Source organism: Carcharodon carcharias, chromosome 21, assembly GCF_017639515.1.
Source record: "Carcharodon carcharias isolate sCarCar2 chromosome 21, sCarCar2.pri, whole genome shotgun sequence".
In the NCBI taxonomy this organism is placed as follows: Eukaryota; Metazoa; Chordata; class Chondrichthyes; order Lamniformes; family Lamnidae; genus Carcharodon; species Carcharodon carcharias.
This window is the reverse complement of record NC_054487.1, coordinates 40,785,774-40,811,179: the sequence shown is the minus strand read 5'-3', so window position 1 is coordinate 40,811,179 and position 25,406 is coordinate 40,785,774. Positions and strand designations below refer to the sequence as shown.

The 25,406-nt window shown below is 45.4% G+C and overlaps 1 protein-coding gene across 1 annotated transcript in view; it reads left to right on the top strand.

The window, feature by feature from the left end:
- LOC121293402 (metabotropic glutamate receptor 8) overlaps positions 1-24,356 on the top strand; it is a 434,543-nt gene extending 410,187 nt beyond the window's left edge. Inside the window, exons 9-10 of the mRNA XM_041216453.1 lie at positions 2,092-2,338; positions 23,836-24,356. Of these exons, the coding sequence (XP_041072387.1) occupies positions 2,092-2,338; positions 23,836-23,885 (297 nt within the window). The 3' untranslated portion in view covers positions 23,886-24,356. The remainder of the gene's footprint in view (positions 1-2,091; positions 2,339-23,835) is intronic.
- Positions 24,357-25,406: the final 1,050 nt, after the last annotated feature.

Below are 25,406 nucleotides of genomic sequence, written 5' to 3'. Positions count from 1 at the left end.
TGTTCTTTCAATTCTGGCCTCATTTGCTTCCCTGGGGGAGGATTTTTCCCTCGTCAGGCGGGGGTGGGTGGGGGCGGTTGGGAAGCTGACCACCACCCGCGATCGGGGCCAGACCGCGATTTCATGCTGGTGGGCAAATTAAACTCAAACGGCAGCGCTGAGCACTGTCTGTGTGGGTGGGGGAGGGGAAATTCGTGTATGTGCGCGGCTGTGCACTTGAAAATCTCCCTGAGGCACAGAGCTGCCTCAGGGAGATGAACATTTTTCAAAATAAAAATTAAAAGATTTAAAAATTAAAGATTTTAAAAATGTTATGAAACATGTCCCCTTATGCGACAATGTCACATGAGCAGGGACACATTATTAATAACATTTTATTTTATGTATATTTGCTGTTGGAAACCTCATCCCACCCATGGATGAGGTTTCCTAAAAATGCAAAGGCCACTTCGCCTTTTCGCCTGCCTGCCAACTGTAAGGTTGGATGGGCAGTGAAAAATTTCTTTCAATTAATTTTTTAATGGCCTTAATAGGCTGCCGACACTGGCGTGCGCCCATTGACCGAAATATCGCGCGAGTACGCAATGACGTTGGGACGCTTGCCCAACATCATCATGTGTCATTTTATGCTTGGTCGGACTGGGCGTGCGCCCGCCCGCCGAGCTAAAAGTTCTCCCCCTGATTTTCTTTGCGCCACTATTAGTAGCCATGCCTTCTGTTGCCTAAACTCTGGAATTTCACCCCACCGCTTCCTTTCCAACTCTACCTCTTTTCTTCCTGTAAGTAGTGATGATCTGCCCAAGGGTAAGTCCTCTGCTTATTTCTCCACACCTCACAGGCCTGCACATTCCTCTTCAGTTGTTTGTAACACCTTCCCACTTACAACTTATATGAGCGGTGAGCAATGTGACTAGGGAAAAGAATGCTTTCCTCGTGTGTGCTTAAAGGAAACACAAATCCTCTTCCCGGAGGATCCTTCACCTGTAAGCAATCATTGTCCCTCGACGTTCCTAGCTTTTCTGCCATCACCACCAAACATTTGCTGGTTCTGCCATTGACCATGGCTTGTAATCCTTAGCATGGACCTTTACTTGGGCCTGGGACGACTCACAAAAGGTCAGAGATGACCACCCCTGAGGTCTCAAATTTCCTTTCAGAAACACCTTAAAACCTATCTCTTTGATCAAGCTCCCGGTCGCCTGTCTTAATATATTCTTATGTGACTTTGTGTCAAATTTTGTCTGTCGATGCTTCAACAAACCTATTTGGAATACTTTGCTACATTAAAGGTGCTGTATAAATGCAAGATGTTGTTGTTGAGCAGCATAGTATCCTTGCTTTCTTGAACTGCAACAGCAGCAGGCAGCCTTCTGACATTGTTTGATGGCAAAATGTTGTTAGTAAACAGTCTCCCCAAGGCATTGAATTGATGCTCATAAGCAAATGGAAAACATTTGCAATGAAATGTTGTTTTACTGAGCCGCTTTAGAAGTGGAAAATGCTGGAAAAAGACAACAGGCCAGAGTACCTAAAAAAAAAAGGAAGGCTAATTTGTTGAGTCTCGGGCTAGATTTTGATTCTGTAAAACCAGATATACAAAGAGATTGAGCATATGTTTGTTGTGTTGTTGCAGGAGTTGGGTTCTATTTGTACATTAAATCTAAGATGTCCATACTTGCCATCATTTTCAAGAATGCATCTAGTTTGAAAACTGATAGCTTTCCAAACATTGTTTGCAATAATAGTAGGACCATTTCACGTGCTTGCATGATGCCATGTTGATTTTAACAGAGACATTAAACCTGCTGAAATTAAGGATTTGGGAATGTTATCCTTTGAGCATTTGTATGTGAATATCGCATGCTAATTTCTTAGTTTATATAACATTTCAGTGGCACAGAATTAGCTTTTATAATTTTGTGGAAAATAATGTGATTTCTTCCCTCTTGTATGAACCAATCAATATCTTCATGCAACAAATCCTTCCACTGTTCAATCAGCATACAGTCTGTTTGATAGGAGTAATGAATTTGGTCTCTGTTCATCAGTGCTTCTTGACCTTCAATTAAAATATTTTGTTTTATTTTGCAGATGTACATTCAGACAACAACTCTTACTATTTCCATGAGTTTAAGTGCTTCAGTATCTCTAGGCATGCTGTACTTGCCTAAGGTTTATATTATCATCTTTCATCCAGAGCAGAATGTGCAAAAACGCAAGCGTAGCTTCAAGGCGGTAGTGACGGCAGCCACAATGTCAAGCAAACTGTCACAAAAAGCAAGTGACAGACCAAATGGAGAGGTCAAAACTGAACTCTGTGAAAGCCTTGAAACCAATAGTAAGTACAATTTTAATCATGTGCGGTTCTTGTAAATATTGAACACAAATAGAGGGCTCTTAAAAATCCCTCCATTATCTGGCCTCTATAGCAACCAGTTTACTGGTTGTAAGGCATTTTGATTTCAGAAACATAACAAAGCATGAATGCTATCACATTGTCATCTGCACATTGTCAGATTGTCAGAATGCATAAAGTGGACAGGCTGAGAGGATCAGAGATAGTATCTGTGGGCTTTACAATACAACAGAGTGCTGAAACCTGCCTTGTAAAAATAAATGTGTGGGAAGATTCAGAGAAGGAAATGCTGGATCTATGCACTTGCTGGAAAATGCCACGATTAGCAAGTTCCCAATTATTTCTGTGGGCCCAAGTCTTCCAATTAAGTTGGAACCGACGCTAATTACAGGGAAAACGCATACATACCTGTCGGCATTTTTTGTGGTCAGACTTCTGATGCTGGCCGCTCCCTGAAGCCTCCATTGTAGAAAACCAGGCAAGAGAGGCTAAGCAATGCCCCCTTTTTAAAACACTAGCTGTCGTATTCTGGGAAGTAAGAGTTTAAACCCCCAAATGTTGTGTTAAATTTGCAATTCCCAGCTCAGTTTCACTGTAGAAAATGTGATTTTCAATATCGAGAATTATTAAATTCCCCATAGCCAGCATTTCTAATCAAATTACTTACAATTCTTGAATGAACGCATCAACATTAAGGGGAAAACTCATGGGTTTAAGATTGCCTGGGAGCTGTCTACCCCCAAAATTGCATAGTGACAGTGCTAAACCATCCTCACCCCTGCTTAGTGTTCAACCCCTCCCTCAGCCCTGACACCTCCCTGACTCTCAACAGTGTTCATCCCCATCCTTCTTCCCCCCCAACAGTGTTCACCTCCACCCAAAACCCCCGACAGTGTTCACCCATACCCTCACCCAGGCAGTGTTCACCCTCACCCTCATCCCTGCAGTGTTCACCCAATTCCACACCCCCGGCAGTGTTCACCCACTCCCTCACCCCCGACAGTATTCACCCACTCCCTCACCCCCGACAGTGTTCACCCATACCCTCACCCCTGCAGTGTTCACCCTCTCCCTCACCCCAGTGTTCACCCTCTCCCTCACCCCAGTGTTCACCCACTCCCTCACCCCTGCAGTGTTCACCCACTCCCTGAACCCCGACAGTGTTCACCCACTCCCTCACCCCCGACAGTGTTCACCCACTCCCTCACCCCCGACAGTGTTCACCCGCTCCCTCACCCCCAACAGTGATCACCCGCACCTTCACTCCTGCAGTGTTCACCCACTCCCTGAACCCCGACAGTGTTCACCCACTCCCTCACCCCCGACAGTGTTCACCCGCTCCCTCACCCCCAACAGTGATCACCCGCACCTTCACTCCTGCAGTGTTCACCCACTCCCTCACCCCCGACAGTGTTCACCCACTCCCTCACCCCTGACAGTATTCACCCACTCCCTCACCCCTGACAGTATTCACCCACTCCCTCACCCCCGACAGTGATCACCCGCTCCCTCACCCCTGCAGTGTTCACCCTCTCCCTCACCCCCGACAGTGTTCACCCACTCCCTCACCCCGGCAGTGTTCACAACTCTCCCTCACCCCCGGCAGTGTTCACCCTCTCCCTCACCCCCGGCAGTGTTCACCCTCTCCCTCACCCCCGGCAGTGTTCACCCTCTCCCTCACCCCCGACAGTGTTCACCCACTCCCTCACCCCTGCAGTGTTCACCCTCTCCCTCACCCCGACAGTGTTCACCCACTCCCTCACCCCCGGCAGTGTTCACCCGCTCCCTCACCGCCGACAGTGTCCACACACTCCCTCACCCCCGACAGTGTTCACCCATACCCTCACCCCCAGCAGTGATCACCCTCTCCCTCACCCCCGACAGTGATCACCCACACCTTCACCCCTGCAGTGTTCACCCACTCCCCCCGACAGTGTTCACCCACTCCCTCACCCCCGACAGTGTTCACCCACTCCCTCACCCCCGACAGTGTTCACCCGCTCCCTCACCCCCGACAGTGTTCACCCGCTCCCTCACCCCCGGCAGTGTTCACCCGCTCCCTCACCCCCGACAGTGTTCACCCGCTCCCTCACCCCCGGCAGTGTTCACCCTCTCCCTCACCCCCGGCAGTGTTCACCCTCTCCCTCACCCCCGACAGTGTTCACCCACTCCCTCACCCCTGCAGTGTTCACCCTCTCCCTCACCCCGACAGTGTTCACCCACTCCCTCACCCCCGACAGTGTTCACCCGCTCCCTCACCCCCGACAGTGTCCACACACTCCCTCACCCCCGACAGTGTTCACCCATACCCTCACCCCCAGCAGTGATCACCCTCTCCCTCACCCCCGACAGTGATCACCCACACCTTCACCCCTGCAGTGTTCACCCACTCCCCCCGACAGTGTTCACCCACTCCCTCACCCCCGACAGTGTTCACCCACTCCCTCACCCCCGACAGTGTTCACCCACTCCCTCACCCCCAACAGTGTTCACCCGCTCCCTCACCCCCGGCAGTGTTCACCCACTCCCTCACCCCCGACAGTGTTCACCCGCTCCCTCACCCCCGACAGTGTTCACCCGCTCCCTCACCCCCGGCAGTGTTCACCCGCTCCCTCACCCCCGGCAGTGTTCACCCACTCCCTCACCCCCGACAGTGTTCACCCGCTCCCTCACCCCCGGCAGTGTTCACCCGCTCCCTCACCCCCGGCAGTGTTCACCCATACCCTTACCCCCAACAGTGTTCACCCACTCCCTCACCCCTGACAGTGTTCACCCGCTCCCTCACCCCCGACAGTGTTCACCCGCTCCCTCACCCCCGACAGTGTTCACCCACTCCCTCACCCCCAACAGTGTTCACCCGCTCCCTCACCCCCGGCAGTGTTCACCCACTCCCTCACCCCCAACAGTGTTCACCCGCTCCCTCACCCCCGACAGTGTTCACCCACTCCCTCACCCCCGACAGTGTTCACCCATACCCTTACCCCTGACAGTGTTCACCCACTCCCTCACCCCCAGCAGTGTTCACCCGCTCCCTCACCCCCGACAGTGTTCACCCATACCCTTACCCCTGACAGTGTTCACCTGCTCCCTCACCCCCAACAGTGTTCACCTGCTCCCTCACCCCCGACAGAGTTCACCCGCTCTCTCACCCCTGACAGTGTTCACCCGCTCTCTCACCCCTGACAGTGTTCACCCTCTCCCTCACCCCAGTGTTCACCCACTCCCTCACCCCCGGCAGTGTTCACCCATACCCTTACCCCTGACAGTGTTCACCTGCTCCCTCACCCCCAACAGTGTTCACCTGCTCCCTCACCCCCGACAGAGTTCACCCATACACTCACCCCTGACAGTGTTCACCCGCTCCCTCATCCCCGACAGTGTTCAAACTCTCCCTCACCCCCGACAGTGTTCACCCATACCCTCACCCCCGACAGTGTTCACCCGCTCCCTCATCCCCGACAGTGTTCAAACTCTCCCTCACCCCCGACAGTGTTCACCCTCTCCCTCACCCCCAACAGCGTTCACCCGCTTCTTCACCCCCGACAGTGTTCACCCGCTTCTTCACCCCCGACAGTGTTCACCCGCTCCCTCACCCCCAACAGTGTTCACCTGCTCTCTCACCCCCGACGGTGTTCAACCTCTCCCTCACCCCCGACAGTGTTCACCCACTCCTTCACCCCTGCAATGTTCACCCACTCCCACACCCCGGCAGTGTTCACCCACTCCCACACCCCAGCAGTGTTCACCATTTCCACACCCCGACAGTGTTCACCCACTCCCTGTGTAAAAACCAGTGCAAGTATAGGGCAAACACCCAAATCTGCATAGCTCTGGCTAATCATGGAGCAATCAGATAGGGTAAAACTGGCAATCAGAAATATAAACTTCCCACGTAAGTACTGGGGATGTGGCTTACATTGGGACTTCTGAGGGGTCCCACATATCCTTCGGGGTATGAGACTAAACGATCTGGTCAGTTAACCCTTGCTTCCCTCCTCAGATGCTGCATGTCCTGCTGTATGCTTCCAACATTTTCTGTTTTTATTACAGATTTCTTGCATCTGCAGTGTTTAATTTTTTCAACTGTTTTTGTACTTGTGCTACAACCATAGAGTTGACGATGGCCAAGCCTGTCCAGACAAATCTATTGAACTGCCATTTATTCATCTGTAATACATCTAATTCTTTCATGATGTTTGTAGAGAGGTTCTTTCTGGATAATTGAATTAAGTTGGGCTGAATGGTCTCCCTCCTCCGTCAGTATCTTGTGAATTTGCCAAATATTAGCTACCTGAGCAGATTCACATTCTGATTAACGTTATTCAAAAAGCTAACCCTCAAATCAATTTTGTTGCACTACTAACATCTTTGACACCATCTGTGAAAATGGCTACTGCCTAAATAGTCCAAGAAAAGAAACAACCATTCAAAATAAGGGGTGTAGATCTTGAATTTGTTTAATGATGTAAAACAGTGATAACAAGTCTGTAACTGGTTTTATATCTTTCCTTTTGACTTTAATGGTAATAAAATGAGTTACCAACTCACCATTTCCCATTTTACACTGTTGAGCAAAGTCAAGATGTACCCCTTTAAAGGTAAGCAGTGTAGCTTTATGGCACAAACAAGATGGGTACTAGGCAGAGTTTTGTAGAATGCAATTCAATTGGCAGGGAACTCCTGATGATATTTATAGCTAAAAGTTAAGCTTCACTTTCATAATTGGACCTGATAATTGATTATTTACTTATAATTTTTCCAAGGTCTCTTTTATAATCTTTAAATAGTTATGTGATCATTCAGAAATTTCTGGAATGAGTTTGCTGTAAATGTGTCATTAAAAGAGCATATCATTCTAAAGGCTATAAGGGTCATTTCTTTTTATATTTGTAAACTGCTCATCCACTGTTCTTGAATGAGCCGTGACAGCAATAATTTCCAAATAGAGGACTCTTCCTCAGTGAGCTGAAGTGTTTATTATATAGGCAAACTGAAAATTAGGAAAACCTTACAATTCAATTTTTTTTATAATCCGATTTCATTTTGAATGCCGCTTTTTTTTAAAGAAAACACTCATTCTCAAGGTATGGGCATTACTAGCAAGGCTGGCGTTTATTGTCCATCTCTAGTTTCCCTGAGAAGGTGATGGTGAGCTGCTTAGTTGAATCATTGCAGTCTATATATTAAGAGGTTCTCCCACAATGCTGAAATTTCAGGATTTTAACCCAGTGCTGATGAGGAAACAACGATATATGGAACTTGGAAGTGATGATGTTTCCATGCACCTGCTGCTTATGTCCTTCTGAGTGATAGAGGTTGCGGATCTAAGAACATAAGATCATAAGAAATAGGAGCAGGAGTAGGACACTCAGCCCCTCGAGCCTGCACAACCATTCAATAAGATCATGGCTGATCTGACAATGACCTCAACTCCACTTTGCTGCCTGCCCTCACCAGCACCCCCATAACTCTTGACTCCCTTGTAGATCAAAAATCTAACTGAAGTCATTGAATATATTCAATGACTTGGCCTCCATTGCTCTCTTGAGCAGAGAATGACAAAGATAAGCGACCTTCTGAGAGAAGAAATCTTTCCTCACCTCCACCTTAGATGGGAAACCCCTTATTCTGTAACTGTGCCCCCTAGTTCTGGAGTCCCCCACAAGGGAAAGCATCCTCTCAGCATCTACCGTCAGAGCTAAAAACAAAAAACTATGGATGCTGGAAATCCAAAACAAAAACAGAATTACCTGGAAAAACTCAGCAGGTCTGGCAACATTGGTGGAGAAGAAAAGAGTTGACGTTTCGAGTCCTCATGACCCTTCCACAGAACCATCAGAGCCTTGAGTATAGACAAAACCTGCTCAACCTTACCTCATAAGACAAACTGTTCATCCCAGGTATCAACCTAGGAGCCATCTGTAATGGCTTCCAATGCAAATATATCCCTCCTTCCATAAGGAGACAAAAGCGGTATACAATACTTTGGATGTGGTCTCACCAATCGCCAATGCTCTGTATAGTTGTAGCAAGACTTCCCTACTTTTACACTCCACCCACTTGTAATAAGGGCTAGTAGTCTATTTGCCCTCCTAATTACTTGCTGTACCTGCATTATAACTTCTTGTGATTCATGTGCAAGGACACCCAGATCCCTCTGTACTGCAGCATTCTGTAGTCTCTCTCCATTTAAATAACATTTTACATTTCGATTCCTCCTACGCAAGTGGATAATCTCGCATTTTTCCACATTATGGATGGAATTTTATGGTCCCCACTGGTGCGGATGCTCATACAATGCAGTGCATGGTCTGACCCCCATGTACTCGCCTGCCCCAAACTGTCTCCCATTTTATGGTGGTGGGGAGGCAGGCGAGGGAGGCATCAGGTGCCCCCCGCCCAGGCTTATTGAGGCCCTTATGTGGCCAATTAATGGCCACTTAAGTGCTTCATCCCTCCCGTGCCACTATATTACCGGCGGTAGGGGAAGGCTCATGCCAGGTGGCAGCTTTTACTGGGCAAGCTGTTATTGTGCAGGAGGTGGGGAGGAACCTCCTTTGGGATCCCTTGTGCCCATCGGAGGGACACCCTCACCTCCAATAAAATCATACTCCCCCTTTAACCCTTCCCCCCAGGCCTCTCAAACTCAGCTCCCCACACCACTTAGCCCCCTCACTGCGGCCTCCCAGCCAGGCCCTTCTGATACGATGGACTCACCTGAAGCCCGGCTTCCACAACATCCTCTTCTTTGGGAACTGCCTGTACTTCCAGCAGTGGCCACAACTCAAACCTGGCACTGCTAGGACTACAGAGCAGCTGGCCAATCAGCTTGGCCATTGACCAAGTAACACAACCAAAAACCTTTATGTTATGCCACACTCGCAGCAGATATGTAGCCTTGTAGATAAAGTTCTAAACTCCTCCCTTTCTCCCTACCACACCAGGGTGAGTCTTCCAGTGTCCATTTAAAAGTCCTTCACTCAATCTGCTGAGTACTATCGAACAGACTTCCAGCAACAAGGTACTCTCTGGCGACTCCTTGGTCTTTAAATCTCATCTCTTCTAACAGGGAATCCATTCTCCTGAGCATTCTGCTTGGTGGATAACACAAAACACAGTCTTTCCCTCTGCTTGGCACAACAGCAACTGTTTTGGTCTTCCTCGCAAGGTCTCTCTGTCTTTCTGAATTTGTGAGTCTATGTCCAGCAGGACCAGCTGCACCTCTTTTGTGTCAAGATCTGAAACTGGTACTTGAGTTTCTATTTCTGAATCTTGACCTAGGCCTGAGCTGTCCCCATGACAACCTTGGGCTTGTCTCCGGGCAGAGTTCAGTATGATTTCCATCCCCCGTTCCAGGGCAGTCTGTTTCTTTTAATTTACAGTAAAACAGTTTAAAACATAACTTTTTTTTATTAAGTCTGGAATTAATAACACATAGACTGTAAATATTTCAAGCCCCAACTCTAATCCCTGTGGCCATCAGACCATAAGACGTAGGAGCAGATTAGGCCATTCAGCCCATCGAGCCTGTTCCACCATTTAATGAGATCATGGCTGGTCTGATAATCCTCAACTCCACTTTCCTGCCTTTCCTAATAACCCTTGATTCCCTTACTGATTAAAAATCTGTCTATCTCAGCCTTGAATATACTTAATGACCCAGTCTCTACAGCCCTCTGTGGTAAAGAATTCCACAGATTAACAATCTTCTGAGAGATGAAATTCCTCCCCATCTCTGCTTTAATTGGGTGCCCCCTTAGTCTGAGATTATGCCCTCTGGTCCTAGACTCTCCTGCAATAGAATCAACCTCTCAGCATCTACCTTGTCAAACCCGCTGAGAATCTTACATGTTTCAATTAGGCCACCGCTCATTCTTCTAAACTCCAATAAGTACAGAACTAACCTACTCAACCTCTCCTTAAAGAAAATCCCTCCATATCCAGAATCAACCTAGTGAACCTTCTCTGGACTGCCTCCAATGGCAGCATATCTTTCCTTAGATAAGGGGACCAAACCTCTTCACGGTATTCTAGGTGCGGTCTAACTAGTGCCTTGTATAGTTTTAGCAAGACTTCCCTATTTTTATACTCTATTCCCTTTGAAATAAAGGCCAACATTCCATTTGCCTTCCCTGTTACCTGTTGACCTTTGTATGTTAGCTTTTTGGGATTCATGCACAAGGACTCCCAAATCCCTCTGTGCTGCAGCCTTCTGCAGTCTTTCTCCATTTAAATAACATTCGGCTCCACTATTCTTCCTGCCAAAGTGCATACACTCACATTTTCCCAAATTATATTCACTTTTTTGCCCACTCACTTAAACTGTCTATATGCCTCTGTCTACAATCTATCCTTATGTCCTCCTCACCACTTGCCTTCACACCTATTTTTGTATCATCTGCAAATTTGGCGATAGTACATTCACTTCCCTCATCTAAGCCATTATTATATATAGTAAATAATTGAGGCCCCAGCACTGACCCCTGTGGCACTCTGCTAGTTACAGGTTGCCATCCTGAAAATGCCCCCCTTATCCCAACTCTCTGTCTTCTATTAGTTAGCCAATCCTCTATCCATGCCACTATACTACCCCCAACATCTTAGGTGCGGTACCTTATCGAACGTCTTTTGGAAATCCAAATATATTACATCTACTTGTTCCCCTTTATCTATCCTGCCTGTTCTAATAATTGGTCAGGCATGATTTCCCCTTCATGAAGCCATGCTGCTTGATTAGATTATGTAATTCTAAATGCACTGCTATTACATCCTTTATAATAGACTCTAACATTTTCTCAATGATAGATGTTAAGATAACTGGCCTATAGTTACCTGTTTTTTGTCTCCCTCCCTTTTTGAATTAGGGTGTTATATTGGCAGTTTTCCAATCCTTTGTGACTCTTCCAGAATCTAAGGGTTCGTGGAAGATTACTACCAGAGCATCCACTACCTCTGTAGCTACTTTCTTTAATATCTTAGGATGCAACCCATCAGGTCCAGGGGACTTACCAGCCTTTAGCTCCATTAGTTTCCCTAGTACTTTTTCTCATGATAATTATTGTATTTATTTCCTCCCCCTCCCCACCCTTTGCCCCTTGATTATTTAGTATTGGAATGCTATCAGTGTTTCTACTGTGAAGACTGAAGCAAAGTATTTAAACTCTACTAGTTACTATTTTCCAACTTGAAGGTGAACCATTTATCCTGACTCTCTGTTTCCTGTTAATTATTCAATCCTCTGTCCATACGAAGATATTACCCCTGACATCATGAGGTCTTATCTTATTTAGTAACCTTTCATGTGGTATCTTATTGAATGCCTTTTGGAAATTCAAATATTCTACATCAATTGGTTCTTCTTTATCCATCCTGCTTGTTACATCCTTAAAAGAACTCTTAAATTGGACAAATACGATTTCCCTTTCATAAAACCATGTTGACTCTGTCTGATTTGTATTATAATTTTCTAAATGTCCTGCTCCTACTTCTTTAATAATGAATTCCAGCATTTTCCTGATGACAGATATTAGGTTAACTGATCCATAGTTTCCTGCTTTCTGTCTCTTTCCTTTCTTGAATAGCAGCATTATATTTGCAGTTTTCCGATCTGCTGGGACCTTTCCAGAATCAAGGGAATTTTGGAAGATTACAACCAATGCACCCACTATCTCTGCAGCCACTCCTTTTAAGACCCTACGATGCAAGTCATCAGGTCAGGGGATTGTCAGCCTTTAGTCCCATTAGTTTTCCTAGTACTTTTTTTTCTCCAGTGATAGTGATTGTTTTAAATATCCCTCTCCTTCTTGTCCTTTGATTTTCTTCTATTGTTGGGAAGTTTTAGTGTCTTCTACTGTGAAGACTTTTTCAAAATACTTGTTCCCATTATTAACTCCCTTCTTTCTTAATATTACTATTAAATCCCATCCTCTAAGGGACCAACATTTACTTTAACTACTCTCTTCCTTTTGTACACTTGTAGAAGCTCTTACTGTCTGATTTTATACTCCTTGCTAGTTTACTTCCATATCCTAATTTCTCCCTTTTTTGGTCATCCTTTGCTGGTTTGTAAAATTATCCAATTGTCCTGGCCTATCACTAATCTTCGCAGTGTTGCACACCTTTTCTTTCAATTTTATACCATCCTTAACTTAGTTAGTTAGCCACATATGGTTCATCCTTCTCATGGAGGCTTTAATTCTAAATGGAATATATCTTGTTGAGTTTAAGAAATATTTCCTTAAATTCTGCCACTGCGTAGCTACTATCTTGCATCTGTATCTATTTTCCCAGAAAACTTTAGCCAACTATGTCTTCATACCTTTGTAATTGTCTTTAAGTTTAAGATATTAGTTTCAGATCCAGGTTTCTCACCCTCAAACTGCATGTGAAATTCCACATGTTATGATCACTCTTCCCTAGAGGATCCTTTAAGTGAGATCATTAATTAATAATGTCTCACTACCCATTACCAGGTCTAAAATAGCATGTTCCCTGGTTGGTTCCACAATGTATTGTTCTAAGAAACTGTCCTGAATATACTCTGTGAACTCATCCACAAGGATACCCTTGCCAATTTGATTTTTCCAATCTATATGAAGCTTAAAATCACCTATGGTTATGGCAGTATCTTTCTTACATGTCCCTGTTATGTCCTGATTTATACTCTGGCTGGAGATTATAAGCCCCGTTGGCATCAGGCGTCATGGCAGGCGGTGTGTGGGGAATAATATGGCAAGAAGGACAAAAATTAGTCTCATGCTGTCGTGAAAGCACAACAGGATCATTCGATCATGCCCACCTTGCAGAACGTGAAGCCTCCTTGAGGCTGGCGGGAACCCACTTTGTGTCCCGCTAAAGGGATGTAAAGCAAGGCCCAACCAGAATCATCCCCTTGTGCCAGATTTACCGTTGTGTCGGTGGGAAAACACACTGGCCCAGAACATGTCTGGACAAGTGTGACGTGCTGAAGTCAGGACTTACTGTTAGGGCCTTGCTCAGATCATGGACATCTGAGGAGTGGAAGATGCTGGAGCCATACAGCTACCGGACGTTGGAGGAACACATGCATCGCATACTGGGTGCATTCTCATGGACATGGCTGTGCCGTGAAGCAGCTTATGAAAGGTGGAAGGTCTCCGTTGATGTTTCGGGTCTGCTTTGGAACAACATGGTCTTGGCCATGGGCTGCTACAGGTGATCAGCGAGGGGGATGGAGGAAGGTCCAATGAGAGGGAGAGGAAGGTATATCGAGGGGAGTGGGAGAGGAAGGTATACTGGGGGGGGTGAGGTTGGGGGGGGTTCAAAAGTGCCGGGAAGGTTGGAAGGGGGGGACAAAGGTGTTGGAGGGGGGTGAGGTTGGGAGGGGGGAGGAGGGATTACAGCAGGGAGGGGAGAAGGGTGTAAAGGAATGGGTTCAGAGGGGGGAAAGAGTCCAGGGGAGGAAGGTGTCTGGGGGAGGAAGGTATCTGGGAGAGGAGGGAGTTTGGAAGGGGGAAAGATTTCAGGGGAGGAGGGAGTAAGGACAAAGGAGGGGGTAAGGGGCAGGGGATGTCCAGATGATTGAGCAAGAGAGGGGCCCGTGGAGTCAATGGCTGCCTCCAGGGGAGTGAACTGAAGGTGGGCGTGGTAGGAAGGAGCAGGGAATGGTGAATATGAGAGGGGGCAGAGGGTGAGGGTGCGTCAGTAGCAGTAGAAGGGACAGCAACGGTGGTTGGTAGGGATTAGGGGGCAGACACAGACCTTGGGAAGGAGAAGGTCAGGGAGGTCAATGTGGATGGGAGTAGGATTCCTAGGACAGGCTGGATATCTGGAAAGACAAGGGTTTGGGTTGGTAGGTGATGGTGGGGAAGTGGAAAGTGATGCCGGGGGGGTCGACGATGATGGGGGAAAGGACCTGGGGGATGGGGGAGAACAAGGGAGTTGAACAAAAATCTGACTACAACTATTGTTGTCAAAATCGAAAGAGAGCGGAGCCTCGAGTTGGACAGGCATAGGTGCTGCATGGGAGTACAATCAGTGGGTGGGCGGAGATGCAGATCAGCTCAGATGGTCAACTGAAAGAGAACCCCAGCAGTCAGTGTTGAAAATGCTCAGGACAGTAAGATGAGTGTGATGGATCAAGGCTCTGCATGCTTGGGGGAGTGCTTGCATGAGGCTCTGAAAAGCCCTGCTGCGCACACATATTTCGCCCTCCAGTATCACTCGTGGTCCGGCTGCATGCAGCTGAATTGCTAGCGGAGGTGGGTGGGGGGATGTAGTGGGAGGACTCAAGAAGCCTGTCAATGAAGCTGAAAGACAACATCACGCATTATTCAGTGAAAGTGAATATATTTTCAGATTATAAAATGACAAAATGCATTCACCCATGCAACCACTTCTTATCAGTATTTCTTAACTTTTCTAGATCTACCACTTTTTCTAGGTGCTGCCCTGACATCTACGACAGGGGTGGAGACAGCCTGTGCAATGGTTGGTCCTGTTGTCTCTGATGACTGTGGCATGCATCCCCTGGAGAGCTGAGGCCTTGAGGGCCCTAGCTTGCTTTGGCTGTTCTCCTGTGAGCTAGCTGCTCCCTCTGCAGTGACAGAGAACAAGATTGAGGAGGTCCCAGGCAAAAGGGACTTGGAGGGAGCAGACAACCTCTGGGATTCCTGAGTGGATGACCCAGGGGTGTCCAGCTGTCTTTTCTCCTCCCTTCGGGTGCCCGAGGGCCCCTGCTTGACTCCTTGAGGGGAAGGACTACCTGGAGGGATGTCGAGGTGCCCCATTTCCCTCTGTATTGCCACTGCAAGAACTCACCCATGGCTACCATGATGGAGTGCAAGTCTGCATGCATCTCTGCGTTCTGCTGGGCTAGGATCTCCATGGCGTCTGCCATCATTCCCATGGAGACCTCCAGACCACACATGTGGGCATCACTTCATCAAAGAGCAGGCTGATGCACTCCTCCGACTTGCATGCCACTCTTTTGAGGGCTTCCAACAGCTCTGCATGATGTTCCCCTGCCTTCTGCTGACGCTCCAGGATGAGTTGGAAGGCCAGTAATTACTGATATTATTTGGTACTTAATAAGAAAATCATGATTTCCAATATCTCAGACTTGATTGCCTTACAAAATGTACTTAATATTTAAACTTCATTTTAACGTGGGGTTAAAATATCATTTACATCAAAATGAAACCATCGGATTGGCCTTGGTCATTAGCCAGAGACTGGTTAGAATGTGAAACTTGCTACCCCATGGGGTAGTTGAAGTAAATGTAAGGTAGAGAAGTACATACAGGAATAGAATAGATGATATGCTGACAGGATTAGGTGATGTGGAGAGGGAGGAAGATCATGTGGAACATCATTACAGAATAGACCAGTTGGGCCAAATGACCTGTTTCTTTGTAGTAAGTCTATGTAATTCAATATAATTCAATATAAGTTACATTCATTGAACGATGTTTAGATGTACTGAGCCCATGAGCTGTAAGCTTGAATGTATCTTGTGTGAAGTGGCTGCACACAAGCTGAGGTTGTGTTTGTCCAGTGAAGTTGTGTTTCAAGGACAATTTGAGGCAGTATGTTCTCTGAATTGCCCTCTCTGACTTATTGGATGTTTTGTGAAATGCTGTCATTGATATGATGTTTCGTCTCATTTCAGTTTGTACCATTGCAGGGATTTTAATGTGGTGACACACTGGGGAGAGCGGGGAGTCCAGTAATGTGCAGGGAACCCAGAAGTTGCTGCAGTGTCTCTGTCAGTAGCTTTCAACAACTTCAGTGTATTTACATCTGATTCCTGGCTTCCCCGATCAATTAGCATGAGCAGGTGTGAAGACCATGTTCCAGCTCAGATACACACACCTCAGTGAGAAAAGTAAGACAAGCAAAAACAGAAAATGCTGGGAAAACTCAGCAGGTCTAACAGCACCTGCGGAGAGAAAAAAAAGGTTAACGTTTCGAGTCCGTCTGACTCTTGAGTCACAAGGACTCGAAACGTTAACTCTGTCTTTTTCTCCACAGATGCTGTCAGACCTGCTGAGTTTTTCCAGCATTTTCTGCTTTTGTTTCAGGCTTCCAGCATCTGCAGTATTTTGCTTTTATTTAAGTAAGACAAGCAGTTGGGTTTTCACCTGATGTCTCACATATCACAAGTGAGCAAGAGCAGTCAGTAGAGACAGCAGTGCGGAGTCCCCACAGAGTGCAGCAAATGCTCTAAGCTCTGCTCAGCTGGCCACAAATGCTGAGCCTTAGGAGCTGTTGACTGGATCAGCAGCAACAAATGTGAGAGGGACTGGCAACCTTTCCAGGGACACAGTGCATGTTTGGAGAGAGATTGCTTTCTATGTTCATGGAAAGAGTGGCCATCTGGATGGAGCCTCAAACACAGCATGCTGACTCTCACTCAGAATGCCACCTTCATTAGGACTGATCAAAAGCTTGCCTTGGCCCTTCAGCATCCCACTGAACTGCAAAGTGCTCTCCAGCTCATTGCTAACAGGGAATTGTGGGTGGACTGTGAGAGGGAAACTGCAGAAAGGGGGCATGGAAATGGGGACGGGAAATGGGGACACTGCTCAAAGCGCTGCCACTTCACTCCTGGTGCCTCCCTTCCCCATGTCACTCCCCCATGCGCTATCTTGAGCCCCAATGACAAAGCCTGCTCCTGTGCAGGTACAGGTGGTGCAGTGTTTGACAGGGCGCTCACTGGCTCAGAGGCATCAGCCAAAGAGCATCTCAGCGGTCAGAGCAGGAATGTGAGCAGCCTGTAGCTCCCTCTGCTGAAGTCACAGGAGTAGCACCGTGTAGGAGTAACAGAAAAAAGATTTGTAATGGCACCAGGGTATGTGTAGCATAATGTTAGATTCCTAAGGGCTGAATTTTACGCTGATCGGGCAGGCGCATGCCCAACCCAACAGGGTATGAAATCGTGCGAGGTGATGTTGGACGAGCGTCCCAACATCCTCCCACGCTCGCACGATATTTTGGTCGGCGGGCTTGCGCAAAAGTCGGAAACATGCCCGCTGACAATTAAGAGGGCAGTTAAGCCCATTAATGGCGCAATTGTCTGTCATTTTACGTAGCCTGTCCAACCTTGCGGTAAGTGGATGGGTGAATCAGCCAGGTGGCCTTTGCATTTTTCAACAAACCTCATCCACGGGTGGGATGAGATTTCCGTGATGAAACAAAATATAAACAAATTTCTACGGACAGCATTTTCAGTAGCTAAATTTTCAGGTGACCGATTATGATGCTTGGACATCATAATTATGAAGCATTATGATGCTTCAACTTTTAAAACCTTTATTTTTGCTGTTTCAGGCCTTCAGCTCCCTGAGGCAGCTCTCTGCCTTCAGGGAACTTTCCGTCAGCGATGGCCTGCGACCACATTGACGTCATCGCCCCTCTTCCCACCCCCACCTCGGCAGCACTGAGCTTTTCAAGGCATGTTTCAAGCTGGTTGGCTATTAATTGGCCAGCCAGCGTGAAATCATATTCGGGAGCCAATTACGGTCTGCCGTCTGTTCCCCGACTGATCCCAGGCCCACCGATCATGCCTGCCCCCTGAGCTGAAAATTCCAGCCTAAGTTTCTGTTCAATTTTTGAGTCACATTAAACATATCTGATTGCGTCACTCTTCTGTCTTGCCCATTTTTGCCTGCTGCTTGGTAAGTGAGCTTTTCACTTGTGATGGATGAGGAAACAAGACTTGAAGCTGAGCAATGGGTGGCTGTGGAAAGGATGCTGCGATTGCAGGGCTGTTTCATTTTGGGTAAAGGGGTGCCAATAGATTTTTAGCATGTGGGGGTGGGTGCACTAATTAAATCATGCCATTGTGATGGCATTCCTGGCAGCAATTTATGCCACTGCTGGCATCATGACAACTTTACATTCCTCGTCTTCTGCCCCTTGTTTTTCCGTCTTCACCTTCTCCTCCCCCGATCCTCTGAAGTGGTGATGTCCTCAGAACCTTGCTCCCCCAGCAGCTCCAAACCTCATTGCTGGGCTATGTCATACGGAGCAACACAATCATTCTCGGGACCCTAGCTGGTGCATACTTAAGGGCACCTTCAGATCTGACCAAGGGCCTGAAGTGCATCATCAGCATCCTGATTGCCTGCTCAATTACACATTTTGCTGTCATACTGCTTGGATTGTATAGTTCCTGGACCTCGTTGCTTGGGGTCCTCATTCTCCTTGGGTGTGATCAGCTATGTTTTAAGTAGATAGCCCTTGTCCCCAAGTAGCCAAGGGGCAAACCTTTACTGAGGTATGAAAAGTTCAGGGAGAGTGGACTAAGCATCATGGGAATTTTGCACAGATCTACACAGTGATCTTTCTGTGGTTGCACCAAGCTATACATTGATGGAGTTGAAGCCCACAGAGCTCATGAACACTCCTGGTGACCTGGGGCTGCCTTGAGTACCACATGTGTACAGTTGATGATGCTCTATACCTTTGGGAAGACAGACAGACAGAGCTACAAGCCACATTCTAACTGGCATTGTTGGTGCAAAGCGCACATAATTGCCGGAACTGGCAAACATGGCATAGGTCACCTGTGTGATGCATTTGTGGGTGGCCAGCTGTGTTATTCTCTAAATCTCTCCTGCAGTTGAGGGAAGTAGTCACTTTGACAGTCACTAGTAAACTGTGGCCATCAGGTTCACTTGGCAGAGGCCTTGCTCCGGCAGGCTGCAAATATCTGCCATCGCCTTACAAGATACTAATTTTTAGCTTAACTGACAAGGGAGTCAAAAGGTATAGGAAGTAGACAGGAAAGTAGAGGCCACAATCAGATCAGCCATAGTCAAGTGGCCAAATGGCCTACTCCTGCCTGCAATTCGTATATTCATATGTACTCTGAGTCTCCTGAGGCACTACTATTCTGACGTGCCTAGGAAGCTGATCTTCTGCATATAAATTCTATGTTACAGGTACCATCTGTTGTGAACTGCACCTCTAGGTTCAACCCCTCTCTCCTGCGGGGTGATGGGCTTGGAAGGAGAAGACTGCGGCATCTCCTGGAGATTCTGATGGTACTGCTCCTGCTGCTGGTTCCCATGTTGCTGGTGTTACTGCCCTACTGCTTCTAACCATCTTCTTAAACTCCTCTTCCCTGTCCTCTTCACCCTCACCACCATTAACATGTGCAAGAAGCTCAGGGTCTTCTTTGTCACTATGATTTAGACAATCCGATCAGAGTCCTCTGCCACATTCCTCCCTTCCACAAGCCCACCTGGCCAAGTTTCCTTTAATGCTCCCCCTGCCCTAGCTCTGAACTTGCCTCTTTCTCTCCTATCTACATTCATCTTGTCCATGAGACCCACCTTCTGTTTCCTAGATCTTATTCCCACTAAACCACTGATCTCCCAGCTTCTCCCATGTTCACTCTGCTGGCCCCCATCTTAGCTGATATTTTAAATGGTTTTCTCTTTTCAGGTGTTGTCCTTCTCTCATTTAAATCTACTGTCTTCATCCTGCTCCTCAAAAAACAACTCTAGACCCCACTGTCCTTGCAAACCATCATCTTATTTCCAACATTCCTTTCCTCTCCAAAGTCCTTGAATGTCTTGTTGGGTCCCAAATCTATTCCCACCTTTCCCGGATCTCCATGTTTGAATCCCTCCAATCAGGTTTCTGTCCCTCTCATGGTACCAAAACAGCTCTTACCGGAGTCACAAACGACATTCACTGTGACTGTAACAAAGGTAAACTGTCCCTCCTCATCCTTCTCGACCTGTCTGCAGCCTTTGACACAGTTGACCACATCATTGTCCTCCAATGTCTTTCCGCTGTCGTTTAACTATGGGACAGTTCTCTGCTGGCTCCATTCTTATCTATCTAATCATAGTCAGAGAAACACTTGCTCCACCAGTGCCTTCAATTGCCTAGGCTTCAAGCCATGGAATACCCTCTCTACGCCTCTCCTCCTCTTCACCTCATTTTCTTTGTTTAAGACACTCCTTAAGAACCCAACCTCTTTTACCAAACTTTTGGTTATCTGATCTAATATCTCCTGATGTGGCTCAGTGCCAAACTTTGTTTTATAATGTTCCTGTGAAGTGCCTTGGGACATTTCATTACATTAAAGGCACTACATAAGAATAAGTTGTCATTGTTGCTGCTCATCTTTGTCCTCATCTGAAGTAAAGCAGCATAAATGGTACCATCCTGATGTGTGACAGGTAGAAAGTGGGGATCAGGCACGCAAACCTCCAATGTTGAGATAGTGACCTATAAAGTAATGGAAATCACTTCCAAAATAGTGAAAGCATACTCGCAGAATAAATACTGAGAAAGATGCCTTTCATTTAGACAAGGGAGCAGGTGTGAAGTTTCAGTACCTATGAGATTTTTTTGCTTGTCTTTCTTCAAGCTCTTCAATTGCTGCTGGGTTCTCACCTTGCTTTCACTGGCATGTTCCAAGAAGCCAGGGAAAGCTGTGCACCCACGCTGAAAGTTGAAAACCGTGCCCTGTTAAAATAGCTGTTAACATCGCAACAGATTTAAGTAGGCAATCCTCTTCTTCTGACGTGATTTCTCACACACAGTTGAACATACTGCAGTTGAACGCACAAGTCGGTATGTTGGACCCAGCTTCCCAACGTGCTGTTAACTTTACTTTTAACTTTCTGCCCATTCCAAATCTGCTGGCTCTTTGAATTTCCCCTTCCACATTGTGCCTGAAAAATTTCCCAATTTCTTATCAGCAGTCATTTAGTGTTCTGCTGTACAACTGGATTTAAACCATGGATTTATATCAGTTATTAAGAAAATAAAGTTGGAGCTTAAATTAGGACTGTACTTATTTATCACTAAGGTTCAGTAAATTTTGCTATGAGAAATATGAAAGAATGAGAAAACAATTTCATCATGTGAAAGGTATGAGGGGGGAACCTATTGAAATATTTGGATGCTTCAGCAGCCATGCTGAGTTGTGTCATGTGGCTGATTGTTACAAGCAAACAGCACAACATTCAAAATGTTCTAAGTTAATCGACTTAAATGGATGACCTCACCTCTTAGTTAGGAGGTTGTGGATTCAATTTGCACTCCAGAGGCTCAAGCCTGTGTCCATGCTGACAATCCAGTGCAGTACTGAGGGAGTGCTGCACTGTCGGAGGTGCTTGATGTCAGATGAGACTCTGCCCTCTCAGGTGGACGTAAAGGATCCCTAGGCACTATTTCGCAGAAGAGCAAGGGAGTTCACCCTGTGTCATGGCCAACATTTATCCCTCAATTAACATCACTTCCATACTAAAAGCAGATTATCTTATCATTATAACCTTGCTGCCACCCTTCCTGCCCTTCAAAAGAAGTATTTTATTAGCAGTAAAGCACTTTGAGAAATCCTGAGGTTGTGAAGGACCTTTCCTCCTCTTTATGGTGCCATGAAGTTTTAGTTGGAGAAATCCTCCCCATAATAGTTGCTATTTCCATTTAAGGTCTGGTTAGCTTTCAGAATAATAATATACCTAGGAAGCTGCAATTTAAAAATCCCTGCAATTTCATTCTGATACTTTGCTCCAGCAAAGAACTTTTATTCTACAAGATCTGCTTTTAGTTTTTACATTTGCATGAACTTGCACAGATAGAAGTGAGTGCTTGTAGCACAAGGGTGTGATAAAGCAATTGTAAATGACATTTTACAGAAATGAATGCCAGACCTCTAGTGAAAATGTGACCTCTGTGCCCAGGCAGAACTGTAATCTATTCCATTATGTTTGGAGCTACGTTTTAAGCAGTGACTGTGCATTGTGCAAAGCAGATAGGACTACAAACAATAGATTCCTTGATGAGCAATTAAATCCATTTATGTGTTTTATTGTCCCAGACAATAGTTCATTGATCAGCAGAACCAGGATCTTTAATACTGCTTTATTTGTGTCTAATATTTGGGTCACCAAAAACATCTTTTTGGATTTTCACTGGTATAATAATACAAGACCTTAAAGGGACATTGTCCTCAGGACAAGTGCTTGGTTGGAGTGAGAAAAGCTATACACTACTTTGTTACAGTTACACTGTTTGAGTTTGTGAATTACATCACTGTGTTTGTGAATAAATAGAAAGCAATCTTGCTAAGTTTGTTTCTTGTGAAGATGTTGCTTTGTTAAATCAAGAATCAAGAAATCAGTGAAAAAAGCCTATCTCCCATACACAGAGAAACATGCAGAAATTGAAGCTCCACTTAATGCCCCCAAATTAATTTTTCCAGGTGCTATCATTCTTCACTATTTTTATGCCAATCATATGCAGTCTGCAAAAAGGCACAGTAATTGCACAAAAAAAAAATCATCCTCTATCTAAAAGAGTTTCATAGCATATGTGAATTTACTAATTTTTAAACTGGCACAATAAACCGACATGGCAGCAGGTACGTGGGAACACCACTATCTCCAAGTTTCCCTCAAAGTCACATACCATACTTACTTGGACATAAAGTGCCATTCCTTTAACTTCAATGGATCAATAATCTGGAGCTCCTACCTTACAGCATTATCGGAAATACCTTCACTACAAGGGCTGCAGCAGTTCAAGCAGAAGGTCCACCATCACTTTCTCAAGAACAACTAGAGCTGGACAATAGATTGTGTCAGCAATGTCCACATCTTGTGAATGAATAAAAATAACATTTTTGAATAAATGCACCAAAAATATGGTAAACCTGCATTTAATAAGTTTGGATCTAATTCATTACTTTAAGTATTATTGAATACAGCACAAGGATTGAAGGTACTTTTAGACTGAGAGTCTAATTAGCATGTCTTTTTGAAGACCGGAAAGACTTTTTACAATCAGCGTAAAAATAGTGAATAATATCATTCTATCATTTTGACAGGTACATTGAATTGGGAATAAGAATTACATGTAGTGGTAGTCTGCCCAAAGGCCTCTGCTCATTTCTCCACTCCTCGCAGTCCTCCACTTATGTGAAATATGACTAGGAGATAAAAATATGAGGTGATTTCCCGTACTTGCCATTCTGATGTGTGCTTAAGTATTTTTCATGAAGGATTCTTGCATAATTACTGATAAACAAAGAATTATACAGCACAGAAGGAGACCATTTGGTCCATCATGCCTAAGCTGGCTTTTAAAAAGAGCTATCCAATTAGTCCCACTTTAGCCCTTACTCTAGAAACTTCATTTCAGGCAGTGAATTACATATCATAAAAACTTGTGTGAAAATAATTCTCCTCATCTCTGGTTTTTTTGTTAACTGCCTTAAATTTATAACCGCTGGTTACTGATGTTGGATAATGGGCTGTAAACTTTGGTTTTCTGTCAGTGGAAACAGTTTATCTTTATTCTATCAAAGTCCTTCATAATTTTGAAGACCTCTATTAAATCCAGACTGGCCTCCCCCTGGCCATAACCTTCGCTGCTTTGAGGAGAACAATCCCAGCTTCCCCAATCTCACCATATAACTGAAGTCTTCATCGCTAATGGTTGTTCAAATCAATCTTGTGAATCTCTCTTCACAGCTTCTTCTACCAAGACAACGTATATCAGCTACAGCAACCATGCAAACTGACTTGACTTTGAAAAACCTGAAGTAGTCTGAAGAGACTGCATGTATGAAAATGAACCCTCGCGTCTCATCATTTGGAAAGCGCTCAGAGTGTACTACCTGCTGGGAGGCTGAAGGAAGAGCAGCTTCCAGCTCAATCAGATGAGGTGTCCCCATGTGTGTTCCAAGACACAGGTCTGGTGACAAGGAAAACCCAAACAGGTCATCGCGTAATTGGCAGTTTTTTTGGCGAGGAATGTTGGCCAGAGTGAACCCATGCCTGTTGTTCTACTTGTAAGTCTTGTGATTGTGCAATTTTTCATTCTTGTTTTGAAAGGCTTTCTCTGCCCTGCGTAATGCAAAAAAAAAAGGCTTGTTGTATGTACCAACTAGCTGAATTGCAACACTGCGTGGCACTTAAACAAATGCAAAGGTTGAAGCATGTCAATTTTTTATACAACGGATGTATTTGTAATAAAGGAATGTTTTACAAAATTCAGAGTTTTTTTGGGTTGCAGGTTCAAGAGTAATCTAGTGTGAAATGACCAATGCCTGCTGGAAAAGATAGAAATGATTCACTTCTGTTTTATTTTATGACCTGATCAGCCAGAGCGAATGGACATTATCAACATGTACATTAGACTTGATTAAAGCCTATTATAAATAAAGTTAGGAATTTAGGATCAGGAGTAGGCTATTCAGCTCTTCAAGCCTGTTCACCATTCAGTTAGATCATTGTTGGTTTATGGTTTGAAAGATTTAGGACAGTACAAAGACTGTATAATATACATTTTCACATTTATTTTTGGTGTATTTACAAAAATCTGGTCTATCTACAAAGGATTCTGGTTTAGTTGAAAGTTATTGAAAGTGACCACAGGGAGTAGAGCTATCGATCAGATTCACTCAAACCCCAATTTGCTTGACAATATGGTGCTATTTTTGCCATTAAACTTTTATTTCAGGCAATACATACAATATGGGGCAGCTAAGAAACAGCAAAGAAAAACAGGAAGGAAATACAACAGCAACTTATATTCATATAGTACCTTTAACATGGTAAAACATCCCAAGGTGCATTAGAGATAACACAGCACAATCCAGATTTCAGACAACTAGTAAAAACAGAAATGTAACCATAGAATCTGTGGTCACCTCAATGTGAGTGCAGTGAGCGTTCACATGCAGGCCAATTAAAACATATGATTTCGTGTCACCACAAGCCTGTGTATGTCGGGTGGAAACAGTGCAGAACAGGCTGTTGTATCCAGGGTGAATAATGAAAATGATAGACAAGTGGCTATGCATTAAAATATTTTTTTCTCCTTGACAACCGCCAAACTTGTGATAAATTCACACCGGAAGATCTGCGGCTGTACTACTGAGTCCAACACGACGCGGACTTCACTACAGGGAGTGCCGCTGCATTAGAGCCGCACAAACTGAATTAAGTTAAGGCATCTTGAATTATTCACATAAGGTTGCCTAAGCTAATTAAACTGCCTGAAATTGTTTTGAATACAGTTCCATTTCACTTAAATCTGG